Source organism: Heteronotia binoei, chromosome 5, assembly GCF_032191835.1.
Source record: "Heteronotia binoei isolate CCM8104 ecotype False Entrance Well chromosome 5, APGP_CSIRO_Hbin_v1, whole genome shotgun sequence".
Classification (NCBI taxonomy): Eukaryota; Metazoa; Chordata; class Lepidosauria; order Squamata; family Gekkonidae; genus Heteronotia; species Heteronotia binoei.
In genome coordinates this window covers 12,158,448-12,182,405 of record NC_083227.1, presented here as the reverse complement: position 1 = coordinate 12,182,405, position 23,958 = coordinate 12,158,448, and the positions used below count along the sequence as shown (strand labels likewise).

At 47.8% G+C, this 23,958-nt stretch overlaps 2 protein-coding genes across 2 annotated transcripts in view; both read left to right on the top strand.

The window, feature by feature from the left end:
• Positions 1-23,958, top strand: part of LOC132571714 (zinc finger protein 91-like) — a 250,554-nt gene that overhangs the window by 104,186 nt on the left and 122,410 nt on the right. The gene's annotated exons all lie outside the window — the stretch shown is intronic.
• On the top strand, positions 16-23,554 carry LOC132571136 (zinc finger protein 721-like). The gene is made up of 3 exons (XM_060237817.1): positions 16-140; positions 1,113-3,148; positions 21,852-23,554. The coding sequence occupies exons 1-3, from the start codon at positions 107-109 to the stop codon at positions 23,481-23,483; spliced, it is 3,702 nt and encodes a 1,233-aa protein (XP_060093800.1). The 5' UTR covers positions 16-106; the 3' UTR covers positions 23,484-23,554.

Below are 23,958 nucleotides of genomic sequence, written 5' to 3'. Positions count from 1 at the left end.
CTTTTTCTTTCAGGGCCTGGTGACCTTTGAGGATGTGTGTGTGGCTTTCTCAGAGGAGGAGTGGGCTCTGCTGGACCCAGGCCAAAGGGCTCTGCACCGGGAAGTCATGGAGGAGAATTATGGGAATCTGGCCTCTCTCGGTACGGCTGTCTTTTTCTGGTAGAGCAAGAAATTAGGACTTCAGAGACAGAGGTTCAAATCAGTACTCAGGCAAGAAAACTCATGATGTGCCCTGGGTCAGATCACTATCTGTCAATCTAGTCCAGGGGTGTTGAACTCATCTGTCAGGAGGGATGGATCTGACATAGATGGGACTTTGTGGAGACGGGCCATTTGTGTCATAAATGCGAGGCAATGTAACGGGAGGTAGCGGAGATATGAACTTTATAAAGGACACATATAAACATAATTCAAGAGATTTTTGAACTTAACACACCGACTTGCTTAAAGCTCTTGCAATATTTTGGTTTAAAAAGGAAAGGTGGGATAATAGCGGGATCGGGCAATGCCGTTTTAAAAAACAAAACGTCAAGAAAAAGCACAAGGATCGCAGCAGAAACAAAAAATATAAAAACCCTCCGAGCCTGGGAAAACAAGGAAATGGCATTGCGGGCTTCTCCCCGCCCTCTCCCCCAAAGCCTGCTTCGGTGGGGAGGGTGGGATATAAATCCAATCAATTAATTAACTAATTAATTATATATATATATATATGAACATAAGAGTTCTTGTATTGTGAGAAAGGGAGAAAAGTACTTCTTTCTCTACTTTCTCCATCCCATGCATCATCTTGTAAACCTCAGTCATGTCACCCTGCAGTTGACGTTTCTCCAAGCTAAAGGGATATATGAACATATGAAGCTGCCTTATACTGAATCAGACCTTTGGTCCATCAAAGTCAGTATTGTCTTCTCAGACTGGCAGCGGCTCTCCAGGGTCTCAAGCTGAGGTTTTTCACACCTATTTGCCTGGACCCTTTTTTGGAGATGCCAGGGATTGAACCTGGGACCTTCTGCTTCCCAAGCAGATGCTCTACCACTGAGCCACCGGCCCTCCCCTATATATATTTGTTAGCTGATTGAGAAGTAATTTAGTTTTCTCTCTTTCTGCTACAGGGTGGGAGGCCAGGAGTGCAGAAGATCAGAGAAGGAAAACTGAAGCAAAGACAAAGGGAAGGAAAGAATCCAGGGTAACTGAAGGTGTCAGGTTCACTTCAATTCAAGAAGAAAATCACAAAGGAAAGAAAAAGATTAATCTATCCCCCTGGGCAAAAGGCTTAAGTGGTACGTCAAAGGACATAACAGAACAGAGAATGCAAAATGATGAGACACAGTGGAAGTGGTCAGAGTATAGGATGGGCATTGACAAAATCCTGATTTTCCATGCAAGACTGCAGTTGGAGAAGGGATTACACAGATGTTCGGAATGCGGGAAAAGTTTCAGAAAGAAGGGCAACCTCACTGTACATCAGAGACTGCACACTGGAGAAAAGCCATATACATGCTCTGAGTGTGGAAAAAGTTTCACTCGCTACTCAGGTCTTGCTTCCCATGAAAGAATTCACACAGGGGAGAAACCGTATGCATGCACCAAGTGTGGAAAGAGTTTTGGTCACTTTTCAAACCTTGCTTACCATGAAAGAATCCACACAGGGGAGAAACCATACACATGCTCTGAGTGTGGGAAGAGTTTCGCAATCTTCTCATCTCTCACTTCCCATCAAAGAATCCACACAGGAGAAAAATCATATAAATGCTCTGAGTGCGAAAAGTGTTTTAGTCATCATTCAAGTCTTACTTCCCACCAAAGAATTCACATGGGGGAAAACCCATATAAATGCTTGGAATGTGGAAAGAGCTTCAACCACAGTGCGAGCTTTACTTACCATCAAAGAATCCATGCATCAGAAAAATTATATAAACACTCAGAACGTGGAAAGAGCTTCAGAAACCACTTAAATGTTACTTTTAATGCATTCCACATCAGGGAAAAACCATATAAGTGTACAAAGTGCAGGAGCAGTTTCAGTCGCCCTTCAGGCCTTGCTTACCACCAAAGAATACACACAGGGGAGAAACCATATAAATGCATCAAGTGCGGAAAGGATTTCAGCCGCTTTTCAAGCTTGACTTATCATGAAAGAATTCACACAGGGGAGAAACCATACACATGCACAGAGTGTGGAAAGAGGTTCACAGCCTGCTCATCCCTTGTATCCCATCAAAGAATACACACAGAGGAAAAAGCATATAAATGCCCTGAGTGTGGAAACAGCTTCACTCACCCTTCAAGCCTCGCTTCTCATCGAAGAATTCATACGAAGGAGAAACCATACACATGCTCTGAGTGTGGAAAGAGCTTCACTTACAGCTCGGGCCTTTCTTCTCATCAAAGAATCCATACAGGGGAGAAACCATACAAATGCCCAGAATGTGGAAAGTGCTTCAGTCACTGTTCAGGCCTTGCTTCTCATCAAAGAATTCACACAGGGGAGAAACCTTATAAATGTTCTGAGTGCGGGAAGGGCTTCACTTACAGCTCGGGCCTTTCTTCCCATCAAAGAACCCATACAGGGGAGAAACCGTACAAATGCTCAGAATGTGGAAAGTGCTTCAGTCACTGCTCAGGCCTCGCTTATCATCGACTGGTCCACGCAGGGGTGAAACCCTATAAATGCTCTGAGTGCGGAAAGAGCTTTGGTCATAGGGGAAATCTCACTTCCCATCAAAAGATCCACACAGGAGTGAAACCATACAGATGTTCTGAGTGTGGAAAGAGCTTTGGTCACAGCTCAGGCCTGTCTTCCCATCAGAGAATCCATACAGGGGAAAAACCATATCAGTGCTTGCAGTGTGGGAAGAGCTTCAGTCACAGTTCAGGCCTTGCGTATCATCAGATACTCCATACGGAAGAGAGATTATATAATTGCTTAGAGTGTGGGAAGAGTTTCAGTCACAGCTCAGGCCTCACTTCCCATCGAAGGATCCATACAGGAGAGAAGCCATATAAATGTTTAGAGTGCGGGAAGAGCTTCAGACAGAGCTCGAGACTCACTTCCCATCAAAGAATCCACACAGGAGAGAAACCATATCAGTGCTCAGAGTGCGGGAAGAGCTTCAGTCACGATTCGGGCCTTGCTTCCCATAAAAGAGCTCACACAGGGGAGAAACCATTTGCATGCTCTGAGTGCGGAAAGAGATTCAGTCATCGTTCAGGCCTCGCTTACCATCACAGAAGCCACAACTATATAAATCAGAGGTGTCAAACTCATTTTTATGAGGGCTAGATCTGTCATAAATGTAACTTTTGTTAGGCCAAGGCATGTGTGCCATAAAACATAATGTCAGGGATTGGAGAGAGAAACTGTATAAAGGACAGAAGCTGGTAAGATCTGAGTTGGTTTTTCCTTACTGCAAGGCCTTGTGGGCTGGAAGAAGTGTGCAGAGGAAAACCCACTGAGCAGATGCTCCCACAATGCTTGACTGATGCAGATGAGATTGTTCTGCCATGCTGAAGCCACAATGGAGTAGCTCCACACACTCCCTTGCATCAGTTGTTTTTGGGCCACATAAGATCCCTGGATGGGCCAGTTCTGGCCCCTGGGCCTTATGTTTGACACTCCTGATATAAATGCTCCCTTTGCCTTTGCCAAAACTTGGAACAGTTTTGAAGAGCCACTGTAACGTATTGCGTTTTACTCAGTTCTTGTTGCCTGAGCTTGAGGCAGGCACTCTTCGCAAAGCAGGATCCTGAAGCCTGGAAGAACTGGCCAATCAGAATACTAGCCATGTAACAACTCGCAACAAAGAGATGCAAATGAAGGATTCTGGAGTGAGCCAATACGAATAACTGTCGCCTGCTGGGGGTGTGTGGTTAACCATGGCCAGATTGTATATAGTTGCCCTTTTGACAGTGTTCCTCTGTGACTGTTCTTGCAATAAAGTGTTCTTGGTTAATTCAGAACTCACTTTATTTCCGCTACTATTTTCTCAGATGGGGAAATGCACTTATAGCCATTCCAGGGGAATTTGGGGTCAGGGAATGCTTGATCTGGCATCCTGTATAGAATAGCTCTATCCCAGGGTGGAAGATTTACCTCTGTTGTCCTTGTTAGGATATTGTACTTTGGAAAAGCATGAAGATTGTGGGTTTAACCAGTCTCTGTGGTTAAGATCAGGTGGGCTCAGTTGGCATGATTCTCTTGCAGAGGCAGGGGTGGAATTCTAGCAGGAGCTCCTTTGCATATTAGGCCACACACTCCTGCTGTAACCAATCCTCCAAGAGCTTACAAAAAAGCCTTCTAAGCTTTTGGAGGATTGGCTACATCAGGGATGTGTGGCCTAATATGCAAAGGAGCTCCTGCTAGAATTCCACCCCTGTGCAGAGGTATTAGTTGCAGGGCTCAGGTTGTATCCTGAGGGAAGGGGCCATATCCGAGTGGTGTAGAGCATCTGCTTTTCATGGCGAAGGTGCAAGGTTCAATTCCTGATGGTGTCTCCGGTTAAAAGAACCAGGCGGTAGTTGACGTGAAAGACCTCTACCTGAGACCAGGAGAGTCACTGCTCTGCTCACGACCTATCAGATGCTGACTGACTTGAAGCCGGCAGGGCCCAGCCCCATCGCGGTGCACTCCTCTAATCAAAGGGGGTGGGGTGCAATGGAGCGTGGTTGCGAAAGGAGGGCGGGAGGCAGGGGCAGCGGGGGCGGGTGGTAGGCAGGTAGGTGGCCTGGAATGCCACATGCCCTAGAGCCGACATTGCCTACAACCCTCCCACTGCCTTGAGTCAGTAAAATAGGGTATGCGTGCTTGCAGGGGAGAAAAATCAATCCTACCGGGGGGGGGGGGGACCAACATTTTCAGAAGAAAATAGTTCTTTAGTTGTAGATTTTCTGGGCTGTATGGTCATGATCTTGGCATTGTAGAGCCTGATGTTTTGCCAGCAGCTGTGACCTGCATCCTCAGAGGTATGATACAGAAAGCTAGAGTTCTCTCTGTGTCAAAGTGAGAAGAAGATGGTAGGCAGGTAATTTATATCTATTCAGGAAGGTGGGGTAGGGCTGAGTCATTATCTCGTAGGAGCTTCCCAGGCTGTGACATGCTAATGAAGGAGCTTTCCTGAAGAGGTTCTTTTGCCTATGGATTGGCTGTTGAAATTCTAATCTTACCTGTAGTACTGTTGTAAGATGCAGAGCAATTTTTGTTTTTCAGGACTGGAAACTATGGCCTATTCATTTTTAAACTCTCTTATTTCCTGTTGAAATTGTGTTTCTTTATAGATTTCAACGGCTTTCCTATGTAATCTGACATGGGAATTGGATGTGTTGTCCAGCATTACAGTGTCCTGGAATAAGATATTGTACCCTGACATCACCACTGTTTCACACAGGTTTGGTTTTTTTTTTTAGAAAAAACCCAGCAGGGACTCATTTGCATGTTAGGCCACACCCTCTGGCACAAAGCCAGCCAGAACTGTGATCCTGTGTGTTCCTGCTCCTAAAAAGCCCTGATAATTATTTATATATATTAAATGATGATATCCAGGGCTTTTTTTGTAGCAGGAAATCCTTTCCATGTTAGGCCATGCCCCCCTGATGTAGCCAATCCTCTTGGAGCTTACAGGAGGCCCTGTAAGAAGAACCCTGTCAGCTCTTGGAGGATTGGCTACACCGGGGGGGTGTAGCCTAATATGCAAAGGAGTTCCTGATGATGTCCTTTTGGAAGCTGCTTCAGAAAGTCGAGGGGAGTCGTCCCGGTCACTACATACCTATGAACAGAGTGAACATGCTAGGCCAGGGGTGTCGAACATGCTAGGCCAGGGGTGTCAAACATGCAGTTCTGGGGCCTAATCAGGCCCCCGAAGGGCTCCTATCAGGCCCCTGAGCAACTAGCTGTCATCTGCTTCCTTCTCCCTCTCTCTTGCTTCCTTCTGCATCTCAGCTTGCTTTGCAAGGCTTGCTCAATCGCACAGCAGAGCGACAGAGCAAAACCTCTATTGGGGGTTGGACTAGATTGACACGTGTAGAGTCTGTCTCTGGACTCGAACCAATGACCACTCTAACACTCTTGGGTCCAGCAAGGATCGTTTGTTGGAAGCGTGATTTGCAAATGCACGGAGAGCCCGGACAGTAAAATACCACCCGTCGACTCCCTAGAGGTCCCTTCCAACTCTATGATCCTATGATTCTACCTTGTGGAGAAAGGGGGGAGAAGCAGCTTGCTTTGCCGGGCTCTCTCAATTGCACAGCAGAGCTACTGAGCCAAGCCTCGCTTCCTTCTATTGGCTGAGGCTCCTCCCCCTCCTGGTCCCCCGGGGAAGGAAGGAAAGAGCCAGAGCTTGCTTTGCCTAGTTCCCTAGATCTCATGGGAGAAATACAAAGAAAGCATCTAGGACGAACGAGTGCTAACGTTTCAAGCATGTTTGAAGTTTTAAAAAAAAAATATATATTTGTGTTTGTCTGTGTTCTTTGTGTATCTCTGCTACCTAATCTTATATAGGTACACACATCGCCCGGCCCAACATGGCTCGGCCCAAGCCGACATGGCCCAGCCCAACAAGGTCTCATTTATGTCAGATCCAGCCCTCATAACGAATGAGTTCGGCACCCCTGTGTCTAGCAGATGGCAGATTGAGCCAGAGTGGTGAAGGAGCCAGGCTGAAACAAAGGAAATGGTGGCAGGGGGATGGGGTGCAACATTGGCTACTACAGCCAGCCCACACTGTACCAGGAACGCCATCCTCCCAGGCTCTCTCCCTGTTGAATCACCCCTTGGCTTGGCTCGGATGAGTGAAGCTTAGGGGAGGGACGGTGGCTCAGTGGCAGAGCATCTGCTTGGCAAGCAGAAAGTCCCAGGTTCTCAATCCCCAGCATCTCCAACTAAAAGGGTCCAGGCAAGTAGGTGTGAAAAACCACAGCTGGAGACCCTGGAGAGCCGCTGCCAGTCTGAGTAGACAATACTGACTTTAGGGGAGGGACGGTGGCTCAGTGGTCAAGCATCTGCTTGGTAAGCAGAAGGTCCCAGGTCCTCAATCCCCGGCATCTCCAACTAAAAAGAGTCCAGGCAAATAGATGTGAAAAACCTCAGCTTGAGACCCTGGAGAGCCGCTGCCAGTCTGAGTAGACAATACTGACTTTAGGGGAGGGACGGTGGCTCAGTGGCAGAGTGTCTGCTTGGTAAGCAGAAGGTCCCAGGTTCAATCCCCGGCATCTCCAACTAAAAAGAGTCCAGGCAAATAGATGTGAAAACCCTCAGCTTGAGACCCTGGAGAGCCGCTGCCAGTCTGAGTAGACAATACTGACTTTAGGGGAAGGACGGTGGCTCAGTGGCAGAGTGTCTGCTTGGTAAGCAGAAGGTTCCAGGTTCAATCCCTGGCATCTCCACTAAAAAAGAGTTCAGGCAAGTAGGTGTGAAAAACTTCAGCTTGAGCACCTGGAGAGCCGCTGCCAGTCTGAGTAGACAATACTGCCTTTGATGGACCGAGGGTCTGATTCAGTAGAAGGCAGCTTCGTATGTTCGTATGTTGAAGCTCTTGCGGCAGCACACGTTGGGAGAGCTGGTCCTGTAGAGATGTGAACCCTGAGCCCCCAAAACTTCGTAGGTTAAAGAAGCACCTGGAACTAATTCGGCTAATTTGTGGCCGATGGAACAACTGCAGAACGGGTTCAATCAGGGGTAATTTCCTGGGAAAAGGTGCTGGGGCTCATTAGCACAACTCATTTGCATAGGCCGCACACTCCTGTCACCACCAGAAGGTGTACTAAATTGTATCGGCTCCGCATCGACCTTGAAATGCTTCTTGGGTTAGTATGGTCATCCTAAAACCTTGCTCCCTTCATATTTTTAAAATCACTTTCTCCTGTGCGGCCACACTGGCATGATGGAAGATTTCCATCTGTCTGCTTTATAGGCTTTGGTTATTTCCCCGTTTTTTGTGCGGGGAAAACGTTAGAAAGTTTGTCAGATCGTAAGAGTTCAGCAAAATTCTCACAGGGGGTTCGAACAGGGGAGCCCAGAAGCAAGTCGGGGGTTTTTTGGACGGGGAGAGAAAGAAAGAGCACAATAAAATTTAGAGGTTCTGGAGCTCCATTCCTGTGAGTTCCTGCCCAAAATAAGGCCTCGGTTCAATGTACATCTGCTGCCTCAAGCTTAGTGGGAATTGGATTGTGGTATTCTGTACCAGCTGGAGTTTCTGACTGTAAGGGCAGACCCGTGTGAAGTGGGTTTCATTAGTCCAACCACATGGTGCAGAGAGACAGTTTGGTGTAGTGGTTAAGTGTGCAGACTCTTATCTGGGAGAACCGGGTTTGATTCCCCACTCCTCCACTTGCACCTGTTGGAATGGCCTTGGGTCAGCCATAGCTCTGGAAGAGGTTGTCCTTGAAAGGGCAGCTGCTGTGAGAGCCCTCTCCAGCCCCACCCACCTCACAGGGTGTCTATTGTGTGGGAGGAAGGGAAAGGAGATTGTAGGCCGCTCTGAGACTCTGTCCTTGAAAGGACAGCTGCTATGAGAGCCCTCTCAGCCCCACCCACCTCACTGGGTGTCTGTTGTGGGGGAGGAAGGGAAAGGAGATTGTAGGCCGCTCTGAGACTCTGTCCTTGAAAGGACAGCTGCTATGAGAGCCCTCTCCAGCCTAGGGTTGTTAATCCCCAGGTGAGGGCAGGGGATCCCCCGGTTTGGAGGCCCTCCCCCCCCCCGCTTCAGGGTCATCAGAAAGCGGGGGGAGGGGAGGGAAATGTCTGCTGGGAACTCTGTTGTTCCCTATGGAGATTTATTCCCATAGAAAATCATGGAGAATTGATCCATAAGTATCTGGGGCTCTGGGGGGGCTGTTTTTTGGGGTAGAGGCACCAAATTTTCAGTATAGCATCTAGTGCCTCTCCCCCAAAATACCCCCCAAGTTTCAAAAAGTTTGGACCAGGGGGTCCAATTCTATGAGCCCCGAAAGAAGGTGCCCCTATCCTTCATGATTTCCTATGGAACGAAGGAATTGAAAAGGTGTGCCGTCCCTTTAAATGTGATGGCCAGAACTCCCTTTGGAGCTCAATGATGCTTGTCACAGCCTTGATCTTGGCTCCACCCCTAATGTCTCCTGGCTCCACCCCCAAAGTCCCCAGATATTTCTTGAATTGGACTTGGCAACCCTACTACAGCCCCACCCACCTCACAGGGTGTCTGTTGTGGGGGAGGAAGGGAAAGGAGATTGTGAGCCGCTCTGAGACTATACGGAGTGGAGGGCGGGATATAAATCCAATATCATCATCTTCTTCTTCTACTACTACTAAGGCATGGATTCACATGGCAAGCAACATCAGCAGGTCAAGGTAAGGAGCCATCCCACATTCATGAAAGCATGGTAAACTAAAAGGTAACCAGTGTGATATCTTCCAAGGCTGCACTGCCAGAGTCCTATGACAGGCTGGTGATTTGACTTTATTATTTCAATTTATATTCCGCCCGCCCGCCCCGCAAGTGAGCTTAGGGCTGAAGCAAGGGGGTTTACAGATTGCCTGGTGCAAGGGGGGTTTCTCTCATTATCTCCCACCGCCCCCCTCCACAGGCAGATCATGTTCCTACTTGGTAGCCCTTGGTCCCTCAGCCATAAGCAAGTAGCCACAACCCCAAGCCTGCTAGTGTTTTTGCATATGCCTATATGATCCAGTACTTTGGCCACCAAAGGAGAAGGGGGCACTCCCTGGAGAAGATCCTGATGCTGGGAAAGACAAAAGGCAAAAGAAAAAGGGGACAGCAAAAGAGGAGATGGCTGGACAGCGTTACTGATGTAACCAACACGAATTTGAGCAGACTTCGGAGGCTGGTGGAAGACAGGAGGCCCTGGCGTGACTTGGTCCATTGGGTCGCAAAGAGTCGGACTCGACTGTGCGACTGAACAACAACAACATAGGATCCAGTGCCAGTTTCAGAACAAAAACCAGGGGGAGGGGGCAGGGCTCTCAGCACCAGACGTTCAGCCTCCAGGTGAATACACACTTGACTGAGAAAGAGAATGTCCTTCTATACCAGAGGTGGCCAAACTTGCTTAACATAAGAGCCACAGATGTCTGAGAGACACAAGACACGAACGTCTGAGAGAGCAAGACATGAATGTCAGATGTTTGAGAGCAGCAAGCAAGGAAAGAAGACAAATAGCTGGAGGGGGAGTGAGGTGGAAAGAAAGCAACTTTAACTTTAAATGCATTCTCCAAGTTTCCGGCTGGCTTGGCTTGGAGAAGTGATTTAAAGAGACAAATGCCTTCTCCAGGCTGGCTGACAAGGGAAGTGGGGGCTTTGAGAGCCACACGAGATGTGCGAAAGGATCACATGTGGCTTTTGAGCCCAGTTTGGCCACCCCTCTTCTATACATTGGAAGAGATAATTCACACACAGGTAATTTGGCATTTTTTATCAGGGAAGAATGCACACAAAGAACGCACCCCCAGAATTAAACTTCGCTACAGGACTCTTGCTCTTTTCTGTTGCTGCAGACAGACTAACACTGCTTTGCTTTATCTCCTCCAGTATGTATGCAAAAAGGATCTAGTATGTGCAAAAAGGATCTAGGGGTCTTACTGGACCATAGGCTGAACATAAGAGTCACATTTGTGGACCATACGCTGAACGTGAGAGTCAACAGTGTTAAACAGAGGCTAGATGGCCATCTGACAGCAATGAAGATCCTGTGAATTTTAGGGGAGGCATTTGTGAGTTTCCTGCATTGTTCAGGGGGTTGGACTAGATGACCCTGGAGATACCTTCCAACTCTAGGATTCTATGAAATTGGGCTCTCCTTCCTTGGAGGTTTTTCAACAGAGGCTAGATGGCCATCTGACAGCAGTGAAGATCCTGTGAATTTAGGGGGAAGTGTTGTGAGTTTCTTGAATTGTGCAGGGGGTTGGACTAGATGACCCTGGAGGTCCCTTCCAACTCTAGGATTCTATGAAATTGGCCTCTCCTTCCTTGGAGGTTTTTCAACAGAGGCTAGATGGCCCATCTGACAGCAATGAAGATCCTGTGGATTTAGGGGGAGGTGTTTGTGAGTTTCTTGAATTGTGCAGAGGGTTGGACTAGATGACCCTAGAGGTCCCTTCCAACTCTAGGATTCTATGAAATAGGGCTCTCCTTCCTTGGAGGTTTTTCAACAGAGGCTAGATGGCCCATCTGACAGCAATGAAGATCCTGTGGATTTAGGGGGAGGTGTTTGTGAGTTTCCTGCATTGTGCAGGGGGTTGGACTAGATGTCCCTGGAGGTCCCTTCCAACTCTAGGATTCTATGAAATTGGGCTCTCCTTCCTTGGAGGCTTTTAAACAGAGGCTAGATGGCCAGCTGACAGCAATGAAGATCCTGTGCATTTAGGGGGAGGTGTTTGTGAGTTTCTTGAATTGTGCAGGGGGTTGATGACCCTGGAGGTCCCTTCCAACTCTAGGATTCTATGAAATTGGGCTCTCCTTCCTTGGAGGTTTTTCAACAGAGGCTAAATGGCCATCTGAGAGCAATGCAGATCCTGTGAATTTAGGGGGAGGCATTTGTGAGTTTCCTGCATTATGCAGAGGGTTGGACTAGATGACCCTGGAGGTCCCTTCCAACTCTATGATTCTATGCAGTTGGGTTCTCCTTCCTTGGAAGTTTTTCAACAGAGGCTAGATGGCCATCTGACAGCAATGAAGATCCTGTGAAGTTAGGGGGAGGCATTTGTGAGTTTCCAGCATTGTGCAGGGGTTTGGACTAGATGACCCTGGAGGTCCCTTCCAACTCTAGGATTCTATCCTCCCAAAGGCGCAAGGGGACAAATGTCTCCTCCCTCTCCCAAGCCCTTCTCATTCTGGACTGCCGCTTGGTCTTCCACCTGCAAACAGGCCTGGGCTCTTCCTCCCTCCCGCGCTGGAGGAGAACCCCTCTAAGGGGTTAAAAGGAGAGAGTCAGGCTTCCTAGGCATGCGCACTGAGGTCACTTCCAGCCTGTGCCCCCCCCCCCCCTCCCAGCTCCCCTCCGTCTCCCCGCCGTGGGAAAAGGGCCTTTGTCTTTCCCACGCGTGCAACTCTCCGTCGCGGGCCGATCCGGGTGAGCTGGAAGGGAATCGGTGCCGGGGAGTCGCGGGGCCGCCCCCGGGGGAGGGGAGCTGCAAAGGAAGGGACCCACCGCCTCCGCAGCTGCTCCAGTCAAGCCACCGGGAAGAGGGGTGGGGTGGGGGCTGCGTTCCTCCTTCTCTGCGCCGCAAGGAGACTTTGGCATGGGGAATGCACTGGCCGGGGAAAGGAGGCTCTTGTGGGGTGCATTCACACGGCACAAAGAAGGCACTTCGCAGCCGGATTGTTGCTCTTCTTACACAGTAAAGATCCGGTTGCAAAACGCATGATTTAGTGTAGGGCAGGGGTGGCCGCACTTGCTTAACGTAAGAGGCACGTAGTATAAACGTCAGTTGTTTGAAGGCAGGGAGGGAGGGAGATGGATGGATGGATAGATGGATAGATAATATCAGTATTTACTAACCTTTATAGTGGATGGATGGATGGATGGATGGATGGATGGATGGATGGATGGATGGGTGGGTGGGTGGGTGGGTGGATAGATAATATCAGGATTTACTTTATAGTGTGTGGGTGGGTGGGTGGGTGGGTAAGTGGATAATATCAATATTTACTAACCTTTATAGTGGATGGATGGATGGATAGATAATATCAGGATTTACTAAGCTTTATATAGTGGGTGGATGGATGGATAGATAATATCAGGATTTACTTTATGATGGATGGATAGATAGATAGATAGATAGATAGATAGATAGATAGATAGATAGATAGATAGATAATATCAATATTTACTAACTATAGTAGATGGATGGATGGATGGATGGATGAAAGAGAGAGACAGAGACAGACAGACGAGGGGAGAGAGAGGTGGAAAGAAAGCAACTTTAACTTTAAATGCATTCTCCAAACTGGCTTGGTTTGGATAAGTGACTTAAAGAGACAAATCACAAATGCCGTCTCCAAGCCAGCAGACGGGGCAGTGAGGGCTTCCAGAGCCACACAATATGTGTGAAAGAACCCCATGTGGCCCCTGAGCCACAGTTTGGCCACCCCTAGTGTAGAGTGAATGCACTTGCCGAGGAAAGGAGACATGTGTGGGGTGCTTTCACATGACACTAAAGAATGTGTTTTGCAGTTGGATTTTGCTCTTTGTATGCGCGTGATTTAGTGTAGGGTGAATGCACTTGCTGAGTGGGTGGCAGAAAGGGGAGGAGGGCTGAACTGGGTCTGGTGGGGTGATGGATCAAGATGGGTCGCTCTGTTTTGACCGTCAGTAGCAGCAGAAAAGAGCAAAAAGTGTCCCAGAGCACCTTCAGGACTCACAAAATGAGCTTTCCTGAGTCACTCGCAGCTCACTTCCTCAGTTTCCAGATAAACCACAAAAGCTCGGGATGCCAACCTCTAGGTGGGACCTGGGAATCCCCCGGAATTATAGCTCTTGTCCAGACTATTAAAACATAAGAACATAAAAGAAGCCATGTTGGATCAGGCCAATGGCCCATCCAACACGCTGTGTCACACAGTCGTCAAAAAACCCCAAGTGCCATCAGGAGGTCCACCAGTGGGGCCAGGGCACTAGAAGCCCTCCCACTGTTGCCCCCCTGCCCAAGCACCAAGAATACAGGGCATCACTGCCCCAGATAGAGAGTTCCAACAATATGCTATGGCTAATAGCCACCGGTGGACCTCTGTTCCAGATGTTTATCCAGTCCCCTCTTGAAGCTGTCTGTGCTTGCAGCTGTCGCCACCTCCTGTGGCAGTGAATTCCACATGTTAATCACCCTTTGAGTGAAGAAGGACTTCCTTCTATCTGTTCTAACCCGACTGCTCAGCAATTTCATGGAGTGCCCACGCTTCTTGTATTGTGAGAAAGGGAGAGAAGAGCTTCTTTCTCTACCTTCTCTTATCCCGTGCATAATTTTGTAAACCAGTTCCCCTGGAGAATAATGGGTGCTTTCGTGTGTGGATTCTATGGCATTGTCCCGCACTGAGGTTGGTCCCTGTCCCTCCGGACTCCTTCTCCACATCTCGAGGAGTTTTCCAACCTGGATCTGGCAACTCTGCCTCCATCCCCCAACCCCACTCTGGTGTCCGGGGGGCAACTGGCTGCTATATGGATGAAGCACGGGAGACTGAGGCTGGGCTGCCAGCTAACAGTTGGGAAATAGCTGGAGATTCTGGGGGGAGGGCGAATCCTGAGAACGAACATAAGAGCATAAGAGAAGCCAAGTTGGATCAGGCCATTGGACCCTCTAGTCCAACACTCTGTGTCACAGAAGAGCATAAGAGAAGCCATGTTGGATCGGGCCAGTGGCCCATCCAGTCGAACACTCTGTGTCACATAAGAGAAGCCATGTTGGATCAGGCCAGTGGCCCATCCAGTCCAACACTCTGTGTCACTTAAGAACATAAGAGAAGCCATGTTGGATCTGGCCAGTGGCCCATCCAGTCCAACACTCTGTGTCACATAAGAATATAAGAGAAGCCCTGTTGGATCAGGCCAATGGCCCATCCAGTCGAACACTGTGTCACATAAGAGAAACCATGTTGGATCAGGCCAGTGGCCCATCCAGTCCAACACTCTGTCACTTAAGAACATAAGAGAAGCCATGTTGGATCGGGCCAGTGGCCCATCCAGTCCAACACTCTGTGTCACATAAGAGAAGCCCTGTTGGATCAGGCCAATGGCCCATCCAGTCCAACACTCTGAGTCACTTAAGAACATAAGAGAAGCCATGTTGGATCAGGCCAGTGGCCCATCCAGTCCAACACTCTGTGTCACTTAAGAACATAAGAGAAGCCATGTTGGATCAGGCCAGTGGCCCATCCAATCCAACACTCTGTGTCACTTAAGAACATAAGAGAAGCCATGTTGGATCAGGCCAGTGGCCCATCCAATCCAACACTCTGTGTTACAGAAGAACATAAGAGAAGCCCTGTTGGATCAGGCCAATGGCCCATCCAGTCCAACACTCTGTGTCACACAGTGGTCAATATATGTGTGTGTATACACACACACATACATATATATACACTGTGGCTAATAGCCACTGATGGACCTCTGCTCCATATTTTTATCCAATCCCCTCTTGAAGCTGGCTATGCTTGTAGCCGCCACCACCTCCTGTGGCAGTGAATTCCACATGTTAATTACCCTTTGGGTGAAGAAATACTTCCTTTCATCTGTTTTAACCTGTCTGCTCAGCAATTTCATCGAATGCCCACGAGTTCTTGTATTGTGAGAAAGGGAGAAAAGGACTTCTTTCTCTACTTTCTCCATCCCATGCATTATCTTGTAAACCTCTATCATGTCACCCCGCAGTCGACGTTTCTCCAAGCTAAAGAGTCCCAAGCGTTTCAACCTTTCTTCATAGGGAAAGTGTTCCAACCTTTTAATCATTCTAGTTGCTCTTTTCTGCACTTTTCCCAATGCTAGAATATCCTTTTTGAGGTGCGGTGACCAGAATTGAATGGAAACCCTGTTAACATATAATCCTCAAATAGAGGCTGTATCATATATTAAACTGGTAAGAACAGTTACTACAGTGTAGTATTCGTTCTTATTAAACTGATATTAATTAGATACACCCTCTGTTTTAGGACTGTATATTAACAGGACTTTTGGAACAGAGAGAAAGCCTATGACAGATGGAAACTAGTTTGGTGGGCTGCATCACATTTGCATTCAGGTTCTGGTATTTTGCCCCATTTAAACAACATGTCTGCCCAGCTGCCAAAGCCTGTTCGTATTCTATTAGCCATCTCTTCCATATTTTACACAGCCACAGGAGGCGGTGGCAGCTACAAGCATGGACAGCTTCAAGAGGAGATTGGAGAAATATCTGGAGCAGAGGTCCTTCAGTGGCTATTAGCCACAGCATATTGTTGGAACTCTCTGTCTGGGGCACTGATGCTCTGTGTCACGTTCTCAGGGTGCAGGCAGGCAGGCAGGAGTCCAAACCCAGTCCAAGGTCCAAGTCCAGGAAGTCAAGCAAGAGCCAAGTAACCGATGCAGAATCACAAACCGAAATCAGAAGTCAGGGTGCCAAGGAAATCAAGCAGGTCGGGATCAGGAAGGATAGTGGATACAAGCCAGAGAATAGACTTCTTGCTTCCACGAGGTTACCAGGTCCTGGGTGGGAGCTATATGGGAGTCTCAATCAGCCTGCTCCCTGGGTGGCAGTGACTCTGCTAGAACTTAGGGCTGAGAGATCTGAAGCATCGGCATGCCTCATGTCTTCGCTCTGAAAGTTCTTTCCGGAGCCTGCTTTGAACTCTTGAGATGGGAGGAGGAGAGCTTGGAGGAGATTAATCGTCAGCAGCTGACACTGGTGCCTGGAGAGTGATTGACAGGCCAGCTGCTGTTTGTTCAGCTGAGGAACAGGCTGGCAACTCTTCCAGGTCTGTTAACCCTTCCAGCTGCTCCTCGTCAGGGCTCATGACACTCTGTATTCTTGCTGCTTGGGGGGGGGGGGGCACAGTGGGAGGGCTTCTACTTTTCTGGCCCCACTGGTAGATCTCCTGATGGTACCTGGTTTGGTGTAGTAGTTAAATGCGCAGACTCTTATCTGGGAGAACCGGGTTTGATTCCCCACTCCTCCACTTGCACCTCTGGAATGGCCTTGGGTCAGCCATAGCTTTCGTAGGAGTTGTCCTTGAAAGGGCAGCTGCTGTAAGAGCTCTCTTAGCCCCACCTACCTCACAGGGTATCTGTTGTGAGTGGGGGAGAAGGTAGAGGAGATTGTGACCACTCTGAGATTCAGAGTATTGGGCGGGATATAAATCCAATATCTTCTTCTTCTGCCACAGAGTGACAGAGTATTGGACCGGATGGGCCATTGGCCTGATCCAACATGGCTTCTCTTATGTTCTTACACAGCGAGACAAATTCTGCAGGACTCTTGTGAGTGTTTATCAGGTTATGGATATCGGGTGGAGCTGATTGCATCCTTGTTCACAACCGTTCATTCCCTAGATCAATTTTTTTGTGATTGCAGGATTTGTGCAGATCTTATTGCTGGATGTCAAGATCTTAGTCTGGATAGCCCCTTGCCAGCCATGTCTTTGTGGATAGGCAACTCCACGGTTTTTTTTTATGTAGCAGGAGCTCCTTTGCATATTAGGCCACACACTCCTGAACATATGAACATATGAAGCTGCCTTATACTGAATCAGACCCTTGGTCCATCAAAGTCAGTATTGTCTTCTCAGACTGGCAGCGGCTCTCCAGGGTCTCTAGCTGAGGTTTTTCATATCTATTTGCCTGGACCCTTTTTTGGAGATGCCAGGGATTGAACCTGGGACCTTCTGCTTACCAAGCAGATGCTCTACCACTGAGCCACCGTCCCTCCTCCTGATGCAACCAATCCTCCAAGAGCTTACAGTAGGCCCTGTTTAAGAGCCCTGTAAGCTCTTGAAGGATTGGCTACATAAGAGGGGTGTGACCTGATACGCAAAGGAGTTCCTGCTACCAAAAAAGCCTTGGGCAACTCTCTGTTTTCAAAGATCTTTCTATATTCGTGAAGAAGAGCATCTTGTCTTCGGAGATGTGGGGAAATTATGTGGCACAACATGGGTTTAATATACCCACAGATGTTTGCCAACATGGGGGCTATAGAGCGACACCAGAGCACCATATTCTGCAGTACTATACACCAGCCCCCAACCTGAACATCTAACCCTACCACCAGGGCTTTTTCGGTAGCAAGACCTCCTTTGCATATTAGGCCACACACCCCTGATGTAGCCAGCCCTCCTGGAGCTTACAGGGCTCTTAGTACAGGGCCTACTGTAAGCTCCAGGAGGATTGGCTACATCAGGGGTGTGTGGCCTAATATGCAAAGGAGGTCTTGCTACAATAAAAGCCCTGCAACCACTAACACCATTTCCTGGCACCCACCAAGTGACTTTAGAAAGTGGGTGGGGCCTAGTGCTGCCAAGTCTCCGGTCCGGGCGGGGAATCCCCCTACATCGCTGGTGCGATGACATCACCCAGAAGTGACATCATCAAAATGGAGGCGCCCGTGCAGGGTCGCTTTAGGCGTTTCCGGGAAAACGCTATGGTTTTCCCGGACGCTCTAACCATTTGGGAAGGAAAACGCTATGGTACAATAGGTACCATAGAGTTTTTACCTTCCAAATGGCTAGACTGTCTGGGAAAACCATAGAGTTTTCCCTGAAATGCCTAGAGCAGCCCCGCACGGACACCGCCGTTCTGATGACGTCATTTCCGGGTGACATCATCGTGGTGCACGTGCGCTTTGTGCACGCGAAAGTCCCCTGCTATGGGAAGCTGGGGACTTTGCAACCCTAGTGGGGCCGTATGGGGATCATGCCCAGTAGGGATTTTCCGTCTGGTCACTGAAGATCTGATTGGCTGTGCAGGTTAAATCCTGTGTCAGAATTCCAAACGTGTCCAAAGGCCCGAAAGGTTGAGGTCCCCTGCTTAGGTTCTGCAAAAGAGCTCTCAGCCGCCTTCCCCTTTCAGTTTCTACAGTACTTATGAGCAGGTAATGTTTTCTTGTTCACTCAGAGTCTGGTGATCTTCAAAGAGGTGGCCGTGTATTTCTCAGAAGACGCGTGGGCTCGACTGGATCCGAGCCAGAGGGCTTTGCCTATAGAAGACATGATGGAGAATTGCAGAAACCTGGCCTCTCTTGGTATGACTTGTTCTACTTGGTAAAGAAGGAAGGAAGGAAGGAAGGAAGGAAGGAAGGAAGGAAGGAAGGAAGGAAGGAAGGAAGGAAGGAAGGAAGGAAGGAAGGAAGGAAGGAAGGAAGGAAGGAAGGAAGGAAGGAAGGAAGGAAGGAAGGAAAGATGGAAGAAAGGAAAGATGGAAGGCAGGAAGGAAGGAAAGAGGGAAGGAAGGCACAAGACATGAATGTCAGATGTTTGAGAGCTTGAGAGCCACAAGACATGTTTGAGAGTCAGAAGGGAGGGAGGAAGGAAAATATATAAGGCAGGGAAGAGGGGGAGGTGGAAAGAAAGCAACTTTAAATGCAGTTTCCATTCCACTGTCTGGCTTGGCTTGGAGAAGTGATTTAAAGAGACAAATGCCTTCTCCAAGCCAGCTAATGGGGGCTTCAAGAGCCACACAATATGTGTGAAAAAGCCACATGTGGCTCCCAAGCCACAGTTTGGCCACCCCTGCTATAAATGTTCTGATAAGCAAGCAAATGTATCGCTGTCTCTTTACAGAATGGTCACAAGGCTGTGCAGATATGTTGTGCCAGAAATATTCAGGATTGTGTTTCGTTTTTGTTTTCCTCCCCTACAGAAGAATTCCGGGTTCCCAAACGTGAGCCCTCCTCATGGCTGGAAGAGACTGGAGAGCCCTTTGAACAGGATTCCGAGGAAGAAGAGAAACCAGCATTCGGCTGCCCGGGTGTGTTTGAGTTTTTTTAAATTTATTCAAAACTATTTTATGCTGCCTTTCCGCCCAATCAGAGTCTACTTGGCAGCAAACAGAAATTCACAAAAATGTTCTATTACAAATATAATTACAATTATTGCATTCAGTTTAGAACATGTCAGCCCACAGCACCTAGAGGAGGGACAGTACCGTTGTTGGGGCTATGCCAGGTGAAACAAAAAGGTCGATTGAAACGGGTAGCCGTGATAGTCTGTCTGTAGCAGAGGATGTAGTGATGGCCACGAGAATAAACAGCTTTAAAAGGGGATTCAGTAGAAAGTTCTTCGTTAGTTCTTGCATTTATGTGCTAATTTGCTGCCATTCATTGATCTTACCTGTCAGGCTACAAGTCCCTGGCAAGGATTTGTTTTAAATGTGTGGTCCAGAAACAGTCTATTGCTTTTCCTAATAGTATTGTCATTGCTGATGAGTGGTCAGTTATCCAAAGCATATTCATATGACTGTATTGATTTATGTAGTCATATACACATGTATACATGTCTGTATTAATCTATGAATTACAATATCAATATTTACTCAACTTTATGATAGATAGATAGATAGATAGATAGATAGATAGATAGATAGATAGATAGATAGATAATATCAATATTTACTAACCTTTATAGTGGGTGGATGGATGGATGGATGGATAGAGAGATAGATAGATAGATGATAGATAGATAGATAGATAGATAGATAGATAGATAGATAGATAGATAGATAGATAGATAATATCAATGTTTACTAACCGTTATAGTAGATGGACGGACGGACAAACAGACAGATAGATAGATAGATAATATCAATGTTTACTAACCGTTATAGTAGATGGACGGACAGACAGACAGACAGATAAATAATATCAATATTTACTAAGCTTTATAGTAGATGGATGGATGGATAGATGATAGATAGATAGATGATAGATAGATAGAGATAGATAGATGATAGATAGATAGATAGATAGATAGATAGATAGATAGATAGATAGATAGATAGATAGATAGATAGATAGATAGATAGATAATATCAATATTTACTAACCGTTATAGTGGGTGGATGGATGGATGGATGGATGGATAGATAGATAATAATAATATCAATATACTAACCTTTATACTAGATAGAGAGACAGATTAGGCGTAGAATTATCCCAGCTCTGAAAAAGCCGGTTCTCTTTCATCTGTGCCCCAGCATTCGCACAGCCCCCACCCTGCTGTCGGGACAGGCACGGGCCACATCCATGCAAGAGGAGTCTTCAAACTGCCGGTGCACATGCCAGGCGGGTGCGAGGCAGATGCAGCGCATGCCGCCCATTCAGACAGCCAGGAAATGCACCCTACATATGATTTATAGCTTTGCTACCTGGAAGTTCCCAACAGCTATTTGATCTGGTCCCAGCCCATATTCAGACAGGTTAGGTATGGGCAAGCCTTGAATTCAGCAGGAGCTCACAGGAGCTCAGCTCCTAAACCTTTCTGAGGGTTCCCCTCCCTCCTCCCCACCTCCCTTGTCCATTGAATAGGAGGTGCAGCTGCATAACAATCCCTGGATTAGGAGAGCGGGCAGCCAGCCAGCCACCAGGAGCTTTGCCACACCCCCAGCAGCCCTCGTTAACCCCCGGAGAATTTCACACCACCCTTTCTCCACTCCTTATGTGATTTTGGGCAGCGGGTGGCTTACTGGCCTTTTGACCAGGTGTGGGGGAGGTGGCCCTGGAGAACGAAGCCTGCTGGGGCTGGCTGGATCTCTAGCCAGCCCAAGCAGGCCTCATTCACCTGGGGCTCTCCTTTCTTGCATCAGGTTGCTTTTGGCTGGTGGGGGTGGCATATGCTAATGAGTTATGCTAATAAGTCCCACCACCTATTTTCCTACAGAACAATCCCTGGGTGTGGGCGGGACTCTGGAGGCAGATGTGCTCGTGTGATTGAGCACATTAAATCCAGATGGGAGGCGTCTCTCGTGCGATTGCACCCAGTGACTTCCACTGTGTTATTCCCAAGAGAATTGAACTAAGCTTGTAATCCTTTTGCTGTCTCTTTGTTCCTACAGAGAGGGTAAGCAAGAGAGAAGAAGAACCAGGCCAAGCAAGCAGAACTGAAGAAGAGCAAAAGTGGAGAAAGGAATCAGTCGCTACAGAAAGTGCCAACTTGACCGACGTCCCAGTCAAAGAAGAAAGCAACGAAGGGAACTTGTCCCCATGTGCACAGATCTCACCTGGTAGATCAAAACTGAGCAGGCATCAAAGAACGCATAATCGGGAGAAACTGTTTCAGTGGTCAGAGGGTAGGAAGAGCTTCAGCCACAACTCAAGCCTTGCTTTCCGTAGACGAAGCCACTCTGCCGCGAAGCCTTTTAAGTGCTCCGAGTGTGGAAAGGGTTTCAGTCACAACTCAACGCTCGCTTCCCATCAGAGAATCCACACTGGGGAGAAACCATACAAATGCACAGAATGCGGAAAGAGCTTCAGTCACAGCTCCAGCTTTAATTCCCATCAGAGAATCCACACGGGAGAGAAACCATATACCTGTTCTGAGTGTGGGATAAGCTTCAGTCATAGCTCGAGCCTTACAACCCATGAAAGACTCCACACAGCAGAGAAACCATACACATGCTCTCAGTGTGGCAAAAGCTTCATTCACAGCTCGGGTCTTGCTTACCATCAAAGAACCCACACAGGAGAGAAACCGTATAAATGTTCAGAGTGCGGAAAGAGCTTCAGTCGCAGCACGAACCTTACTTCTCATCAAAGAGTCCACACGGGGGAAAAACCATACAAATGCTTAGAGTGTGGAAAGAGCTTCAAAGTGAGCTCAAACCTTACTTCTCATCAAAGAATTCACACAGGAGAGAAGCCGTATACTTGTGCTGAGTGTGGGAAAAGCTTCAGGCATAGCTCAAACTTTGCTTCCCATCAAAAAATCCACACAGGGGACAAACCGTATAAATGTGCAGAGTGTGGAATGGGCTTCAATCAGAGTGCAAGCCTTACTTCCCATATAAGGACACATACTGGGGAGAAACCATATAAATGCCTGGAGTGTGGAAAGAGCTTTAGTCATAGCACAAATCTTACTTCCCATCAAAGAATTCACACAGGAGAAAAACCCTACAAATGTTCAGTGTGTGGAATGAGCTTCCGCCAGAGTGCACGCCTAACTTCCCACCGAAGAATCCACACTGGAGAGAAACCATATAAATGTTCAGTGTGTGGAAGAAGCTTCAGTCAGAGCTCGAGTCTTACATCCCATCAAGGAATCCACACTGGGGAGAAACCATATAAATGCTCAGTATGTGGGAAGAGCTTCAGTCAGAGCTCAAGCCTGGCATCCCACCAAGGAATCCATACAGGAGAGAAACCGTATAAATGTTCAGAGTGTGGGATGAGCTTCCGTCAAAGTTCACGCCTTACGTCACACCAAAGAATCCACACAGGGGAAAAACCATACACTTGCTCAGAGTGTGGGAAGAGCTTCAGTCAGAGCTCAAATCTTATATCCCATCAAGGCATCCACATGGGGGAGAAACCTCATAAATGTTCAGAATGTGGGAAGAGTTTCATTCGGAAGGAGTACCTTACTTCCCATCAAAGAATACATACTGGAGAGAAACCCTATGCATGCCCAGACTGTGGGAAGACTTTCCGTCAGAACTCAAGCCTTACTTCCCATCAGAGAACTCACACAGGGGAGAAACCATACAGCTGCTCAGAGTGTGGAAAGAACTTTAGCAAGAGGTCAAGCCTTACCTGCCATCAAAAAATCCACACAGGGTACAAACCCTATAAATGCCTGGAGTGTGGAAAGAGCTTCCTTTGGGAATCAAAACTGAAGAGACATCAAAGTAGTCACAGAGGGGAGAAACCACGTAAATCCTCAGAGCGTGGGAAGCGCTTCGTTCAGGACACTCCCTTTGCTTCGCATCAGACAACTCGCATAGAAGTTAAGCCAGAGAGCTGTACGAATGGTGACAATGAAGAAATAGCTTCAAACGTAACTCAGGTCTTGGAACCTTTGAAGAATCCACTGAAGGCAGAAATAATATAAATAGGTCGACTGTGGAAAGCATGTAAACCATAGCTGTGATAGAGACAGGGAAAAGTTCCTTCTCCACCGTTCCTGCTGTTGAAAATGGTGGGAGGGCAATCTGGAGGGACCCCATTTTCTATATGTTTTGCTCACATCCAGGGCTTTTTTTTTTTGGTAGCAGGAATTACTGCGCAGGGCCTACTGGAGCATTGGCTACATCAGGGCTGTGTGGCATAATATGCAAAGGAGTTCCTGCTACAAAAAAGGCCCTGCTCATATTTATTTCAAACAGGGTGCTGTATTGTTTACAACAGGGGTGGCCAAACGTGCTTAACTTAAGAGCCACATAGAATAAATGTCAGATCCCTGAGAGCCACAAGACATGAATGTCAGATGTCTGAGAGCCGCAAGAAATGGCCATCAGATGTCGGAGAGCCGCGAGACAGGGAGGGAGGAAAGCAAATAGGAGGGAGGGAGAGGTGGAAAGAAAGCA